The sequence below is a fragment of the Platichthys flesus genome, chromosome 6 (assembly GCF_949316205.1).
Source record: "Platichthys flesus chromosome 6, fPlaFle2.1, whole genome shotgun sequence".
In the NCBI taxonomy this organism is placed as follows: Eukaryota; Metazoa; Chordata; class Actinopteri; order Pleuronectiformes; family Pleuronectidae; genus Platichthys; species Platichthys flesus.
In genome coordinates, this window is record NC_084950.1 from 9,647,486 (window position 1) to 9,655,351 (window position 7,866).

The window sequence follows — 7,866 nt, forward strand, 5'->3', positions numbered from 1 at the left end:
AAACCTTTAAACAGAAGGGGGGAGCGAGAGAAGGAGAACTAGGAGGAAAACAAACGGCGACCATTTATTTCCATTATCACAATTAAAAACACCATTCAGGTAGGGACTGGTTTTTAATTTACAAAAGAAAGTCGCGAGAGGAAGACTAATGTTGTGAACCCAGTCCAGTAATCACATCGGTGAGACAAACCGCATTACTGTCCCACCTCCCAGCACCATACTGCAATGGGGCTTCAAGGCAGGAAACAAAACCAGAGAGTATGACATTTCATGCTTAAATAAACTCATATATGTGCTTCTCATGTTCACGTGCATTAAGAAGTAAATTAGAAATCCCAAATGTAAATTTGCTAATTAAATAACAACCCACCATTACTAATACAAATGTCACATTTCCTGTCGAAGAAATAAGCACTGAAGAAAATGGAAATAGCCTTGACACTTGGATTAAAACACTATTGATGTCATTAAAATGCTAAGTGGGTCCAACCAATTGGCATAACCACATTTCACTGGAGGAATGTCAAAGGAGCACACCAGCAGTAGCAATTACTATAAGAATACTGTTAATTATGGCTGATGCATATTTAATATGTGGTCGAGTAAAACAAAGGTTATGTTAATATGGGTTTATTAAGCATTCACACACTATAAAAATGTCTGTGTGTTGTAGCTGTTTGATGCGTTCTCGAGAGAATTTTTTTTTTTTTTCAGCTGAACACATTTTTTGTTAAACCACATTCCAACAAATGTTAAATGTGGATTATCTTTTTCTCAATTTTTAACCAAAATCAGGCACATGTGAAGCAGTTAATATGGTAACGTTTTAGAATCATCACCAGCAGTCACACTGTGGACCTCCTGTGCCCTCTTGTGGTTATTTTCTGCACTCTCTGAAACATCATTGCTCACCACTGTTTCAACAAAAGGCCAAACAGTTTTGTTATATTTTTCACAGCTTCCAGAAGGCATCCCATTGAGTTTCTTTGTGAGTTGTGGGGTTGACCATTCACTTTCTTCATCCACAGAAGTTCTTTAAGGTCACGATGGACTATGTAGTAGTGACTGGCTGATAAGCCGTTTATACTAGTACTCTGTGTTGGAATACATTTTTCATAATTAATACAGGCCCGCTCTTAGATTTTATATTTTTCATTATTTGGGCCATTACGCTGTTGGATAATCTATTTTAATCTAAATTACATATTAATCCTCTTCTGCCCAATAAAGGAATGGTTGTGTTTTTTTTCCTGTGCAAGTCTCCAACTCAAGAATAAGTGAAACATTCCCACAACTGAACAAGAATGTCACCCAGGCCCTACAGTTCTTTAATGAAGCCATATTTAAATCCACTACATCCAGATTGTTTTATTTTGATCTGCACCAATTTGCACACTGTCAAAAATAACAGTCTCCAAAACATGTCTGATATTTATTCATCAAAATCCATTAATTACTCTTTGAGAAATCAATGGAAATATAAAAAACCTCAAAAAAATCCTGGGCCCGATTCCTCATCCAGATCCGCACCAACATGTTATAGGTTCTTTCCTGACCCACACTGCACTTCCACAAAATGTTGTAGTAATCCGTCCATTGGCTGTCGCATAATTCTGCTAACTAACTACCAAACAAACAATTGCAGTGGAAAACGTAAACTCTTTGGCAAGGTAATTATGTCAAGCTCGACAAAAGTATTGATATAAACTACGTAATAAATTGTTATTTTTGTCCCATTTGTTACACTGTTTTGAACCTGCTTGTTGTATTTTCAGGATTTGTATCCTGGACACAGACAGCAATTCATTTTTATGTATTTTTCTGAATGTTCTCTGAATGTGCACTCAGTGGTTTTCTTGTGTGTCATTTTTTACCGAACAAATTTATTTCCTAAAAGAAAATACAGTCATAGGAGAAGAGTAGGGGAATGATCTTGGTTCTTTATGTAATTTAAATTGTCTGTTGTATTAAGGAGCATATATTTAATAAAGCTGCTGTAGTGTGGTAATAATTTGAAAAAGATTGAGATTTTGATTACAATCCATAAATCAATCCCTATATTATTCTGTATGTATATGTATACAGAAGGAAACAGGGTAAGATCAAGGTCAGGAAGGGGTTAACTTTCTGTAGATTCTCTGTTTAGAGAAAGTCTCCAGGCTCCAGTAAATCTATGTAGCACAGTGCTGCTTAGCTGCATCTCACAATATACACACACACAGCAATTACGCTGCTGTGACTTTTCTAGGGGCAAACAATTTGAATATAAAGACAATTAACAATTTTATGTTTATTTGATTTCCCTCATGCTGTCACTATCTATCCCGCACAAAGCAGTGAGTCTGAACAAATGGCCGCTACTTGTGCTAATTTAAACTCAAGGAAAGAGGAAATGCATTTGTTTCCAAACCATTATATAGTGAGCCATGCATTTGCTGGGTACAAATGGACATCATTCATTACAGTTAACAATGGCATCCAATTCAGCCCAGCTAATGAACTTCAATACAATCATGTTTGGTATTAAGGAGTGATTTGTTGAGTCTAAGTGTATCATTTTGGATGTTAATGTTGATGAATGTTTCTGACTGCAGAGGGATCGGTGCTCTAAGGGGAGCGGAGCCACCCAACGACTAAAGTGATACCACACCACCACCTAGTGACCTCTGTCTAGAAGCACACTTTACCACATGCTCTTGGTTTTGAGCACATCTATGAAAAAAACATTATTGAACTTAGTGAAAACACAAAGGATTTAATCAAGCTCACCGACGCCCGAGTTGCCCCCGGTGATGACGACAACCTTGTCAGAGAAGTCACGACCTTGCAGGATCTCCAGAGCACTAGTGTTACCATCGTATCGCTTTGGCTTCACCACCACATCCTCGACTGTGAACGCCTGACGCGGATCAAAATATGTGGTCCGCTTGTTAATGTGACTGGAAACGACAGAGGGAATAGAACGTTACATTAGAACATAATTCCACGATTGCACACACAAATCTCATGGAGCCAAAATAAACATGTTTGCTTTCATTGTTAAGCACAGGGAGGATCAATGATCAATCCACTTACTCAACATAAATGATCTGTCCTTTTTCATCGGTTTCTTGCTCCCAGCCATACGGTAAATCTGTGGGAAAAGACAGGCATTATTTATCTTTGACAGCCAGAAAACATTGGCTAACTATCATATTTAATTGTTTTTTAAACAAGTTTACATAAAGCAAGAAACAAGGAATTTAATAAGACAGCAGCCCAATCCCCTGGTGTTTAAGTTAAGGTTATGGCACCATTATCCATCCATCCATCCATTATCTATATTGCTTATCTTTTGATGGTCTCTGGGGAGGGGGTGGAGCCAATACAAGTTGACAGGAAAACCACCAAAAAATACAACCATTCAAATTTATGGACAATCTAGATTTGACCATTTAAAATATAGGCTGCAAGTATGGACTGTACAGGGATGCCAGAACTTGCACAGACGGTGAAGTACAATCCCAGAATCTTCTTTCTGTGAGATGACAGCACTAACCACTTCACTGCCATAAAACCATTAGTTAGAATACAAAACGTCATTAAGCATAATCCCATATGATAAGAATAATATATAATTCAAGAAGACACTTATTAATGTCCTGGTTTCATTAACTGTGATTGAATGATCAACCAGAAACTGGTACATTAAGTGGTTCATTTATAAGGACTCTGTTTTAATCCTTTCTTTGGTTAGAAAAAAAACAACCTCTGCCTGTCATTCTGTAATAAGCCTGGAAGAATTACTAAAAAAACAAGGGAATAAATCAAACCTCCAGCACAACGCTTTTTCTTTCCAGTCTTAGGGTGTTCCCACTGTGTCTTCATCTCATCATGGCTGTTGGTACACAGAGACAAAAAAAATATTATTTCATGTGGCCCTGGTACATTACTTCAAGATCATTCTGTGTCAAATCATCAGACTTTAGGGCCAATTCATCATGCACATCTTACTAAAAATGTGCATGTTGATTTGGTCATATGAGAAACCTATGGAACCAGAATTTCATGTGTCTCAGATAGCAATTAAGGGAGTTGGCTAGTTTAGTTTGGACTGTCTGAGGGGACTCTGTGACTTTGACTGGTCATACAAATAGACGAATAGAGGTGCATTACCATGAACATTCAAACAGTGATTTAAGGGCAGTTTTGCAATTAATTGAACTTACATTTATCTTAGAAATTGTTATTCTACTCGTGTCACATTACTTTTAGCACACTATCCAGTAATGTGTAGTGTATGTATAGTGTATGTAAGAAGTGCTGTACTGCCACTTCTGATGAGTAATGATTTCTCAGCAATGACTCAAAAACCAAAGACCAAACTTTCTGGAGGTCTTGATTCAATTCAAGTTTTGATTTTTCATATGCAAGTTAACACAGGGTCAACAGTACAATGAAAGGTGTTGGACAAGAAGAAACCTAAGCTCAGCAGTGCAATAGTTACATTTAAATAAAAGCAAGGTAGAAAGAGCTTAGTATAGAAAGAGTCCGACACAATACAATACAAATCTAAAGCTATATACACTACCGTTCAAAAGTTTGGAGTCACTTAGAAATTTACTTATTATCCAAAGAATAGCACTGTTTTTTTCAATGAAGATAACATTAATTTAATCGGTAATACACTATATACATTGTTAATGTGGCTAAATGACTATTTTAGGTTGAAACGTCTGGTTTTTAATGAAATATCTACACAGGTGTGTAGAGGCCTATTTCCAGGAACTATCACTCCAGTGTTCTAATGGTACATTGTGTTTGCTAATCGCCTTAGAAGACTAATGGATGATTAGAAAACCCTTGAAAACCTTTGTGCAATTTTATGCTAGCACAGCTGAAAACTGTTAAGCTGGTGAGAGAAGATATGACACTTCTATGACACATAGAAAACACGAAATTGTCTGGGTGACCCCAACTTTTGAACGGTAGTGTACATTCAAACTTCCAGTGTGACATTCATTGCAAATGAAGTAACAACTTTAACTGTATGGAGTGTCTGTGAATAGTTATTGCACAATTGCATGTATAGTTATTGCAAAGTGTCTGTATCAGTTCAAATATAAGTATACATTTTTTGCTATCATATTTAACTGTTATAATCACTCATAATACAGTTATTTTTTTATATTGGGGAAAACACTCTGTTGAGGTAGACATGGAGCTGGAAGAGGGCTTTAAATCGAGCCCACATTTCTCTTAATGAGGATTCGAAACACGTAACATTCTGGTTTCGTAGGTTTCTCATGTCACCAAATCAATATGCCAAACTTCTTTGATATCTGTGTGACGGTGCGGCCCAGACGTGTCATGAGTTGACACGGAACGACCCCTTTACACCTCTCATCTGTCTATCAGGGAAGGTGCATATTGTTCGACATCAGCATTATGTTAATGTTCCCGATTTTGCGAAAAGGCTCATTGTCATCTGCAGTCTCTGGGTTGGCAGTCTCTCTTTCTTCTCTCCTCTGTTTTCCTCCAGTTTATGAGAGAGTTTTTCCTTACCATTGTGAACCAAGTTACAAAGTGATACACAAAAAGCCATGGCAAAAACAAATGAACTAAAATAAAAGGTATTCAATTCGATTCAATTCAAAGCAGGTGCAAACAATGAGCCGGCACTTTGGCGACGGGCCATATGAACACTGTGGTTACTGATGTGTTTTAAGATTGTTTTATTCAAAGAGTATCTCTGTCATACAGCTACAATACTCCAGAGGTCCTGTGTGTAACCTTAACTACTTATCAAGACAATTCCTATTAAGTACCGGTCAAGCAGCAGTACACACTGAGCCCACATGAGCCCTGAGAACATTTAGACCAGTCAGCTAACATGTGTCACGTTATTTAACCTGGTGTAGCTAGCAAGCTTTGTTAGCTACACACTGATAATAAGAATATAAGTTGAACTCATGTACGGTGAAGCTATTGTTTACATGTAGCATGAGGTATCACACTCACCTCGCATAGTAGACCCATCCATCTTTAGTGGACCTCTCTTCCCACCCGGGCGGTAACTCATCTTCACTGTCTGTATCGTCCATACCTGCGTATTTCAGAGCCGCCATTACTCCAGTAGTTATTTTATATATATATACAAGTGATGTGGCTACAAACCCGGACCGGTGAGTTAAACCTGCTCAGGGGAATGAAAGCAACTGACAGCGCAGAGCATCACCAGCACTTCCGCAACAACACGGTGACGACTGCCGAAGGGCATTGTGGGAAATGTAGTTCATCCGGCCAAACACTTGCTTGGGCTCAATGCAAAGTGGGGGGTCGGAATTTCCCTGTGGAGATTTCCACTCTTCTGACCTTCAAACGTTCCAACGCCAAATCTAGACAGAAAACATGGCTGATCGTGGCTCTCTGTGTTTTTATGTCTGCTGATTACACTTAAAATGATCCCTTGAAAACCCTGAAAGGCTAGAGTCAACATCTGAAGTTGTGGAATGAAACAGTTTAGATAGTGTGGATTGAAATGCTCCGTCTTATGAGTTAAGTAATGATTATTGTCTCATATAATAACATTGCGACTAGGTTCAATAGATCTTTATTGTCACTGTACAGTATAATTAATGTTTGTGTGGAGCAAGCCTGTATATGACCAATTAGTAACACATGCAAATTTGGGCCATTAAGTAAAAATAAATATGGAATTAACAGTAAAATCTTAGGCTAGGAAAACACAGTACAATAAGCTAAACAAGCTAGCAGTGCTATAAGAATAAGTATCAACAGAACATGTGTGTTAAATTAACAAGTATCATTGGAACTAAATATATATATATAGCATGATGAAAATTCAATGTTTGCGCCCCCATTTTACAATATAACCGACTGTTTCTCCATTTAGAGATTAGCTGGTCTTCACACTTGTTATATTTGTGAGCTCCCCTTGGACCACTCCTGTTTGCTCTTGCAGAGGGGTCAACTCCAGCTTTGAGTGAGCAGGTGGAGGATAGTGAGTGTGGTTTCTCTTCTGGCTACTGGCCTCCCTGGAAAAAATGAAATATGAGACACTTGCATGCTGAGTTTGAAGAATCTGCTGACACTTGTTCAGTCTGGCAGCTGATTTGGTACAATCCACCGCATTGAGGTGGCCTCCCACACACGTCAGGCTGGGCTTTTGGAGCCTAACTAGACAACCATTGTAGTGACAATATGATACACCATACAGCCCCCAGCCAACTGGATCCCTATGAACAAATCTGGACATGTCACTGATATGGGTCTCCTCTCCAATAACACTCTACTCCTGGGCAGTTTATATTTGCACATGAACCATCAGAGGAGAAGACGCTGATATCCATTCATGTATCTCTTGATATCAACACAGTATGTGGACCACGTCTGAAAAACAACAACACAGTAATTATGTCCGCCAAGGAGGTTTAGTTTTTACCCCTGTTTATTAGTTTTTTTGTTATTTGTTTGTTTGTGGTTTTTTTGATTTTCTCTAACATTGTGAGATAGGAACCTTTTTTTTTACATTTTCACTGATTAAAGAGGCACTATTGGATTAAACAAGATTTTTTCAAAAGGGCCTTGTTAAGGGATATCTGAGAGTGTGCCATTTGGTGCAACTTGATTGAACTTAAGGGGACTATAGGGCCTTGAGTCATGTGCCCTGCTGAATGCTATTCTGTTTCCCTCAGTTTTGGGGCGTAACTGTCACAGGTAAACATTTCAAAACACAGGTTGTCCACGTGGGATGGCCCCGGACCCTGAATAGGACAGACAGTTGTTTGTCTTGTACTACAAAAAACAAAGCTTGAACTTTAAGTATAATAAGCTTAATTTGTGTTATTATTATTATTATTATTT

The 7,866-nt window shown here is 38.2% G+C and overlaps 1 protein-coding gene across 1 annotated transcript in view; it reads right to left on the reverse strand.

Annotated features, from left to right (window-relative positions):
• Positions 1–6,233, reverse strand: part of wwox (WW domain containing oxidoreductase) — a 122,070-nt gene extending 115,837 nt beyond the window's left edge. Inside the window, exons 1-4 of the mRNA XM_062389625.1 lie at positions 6,001–6,233; positions 3,813–3,877; positions 3,076–3,133; positions 2,770–2,939 (exon numbers count right to left, since the gene is read on the reverse strand). Of these exons, the coding sequence (XP_062245609.1) occupies positions 2,770–2,939; positions 3,076–3,133; positions 3,813–3,877; positions 6,001–6,107 (400 nt within the window). The 5' untranslated portion in view covers positions 6,108–6,233. The remainder of the gene's footprint in view (positions 1–2,769; positions 2,940–3,075; positions 3,134–3,812; positions 3,878–6,000) is intronic.
• Between the last annotated feature and the right edge of the window lie 1,633 nt (positions 6,234–7,866).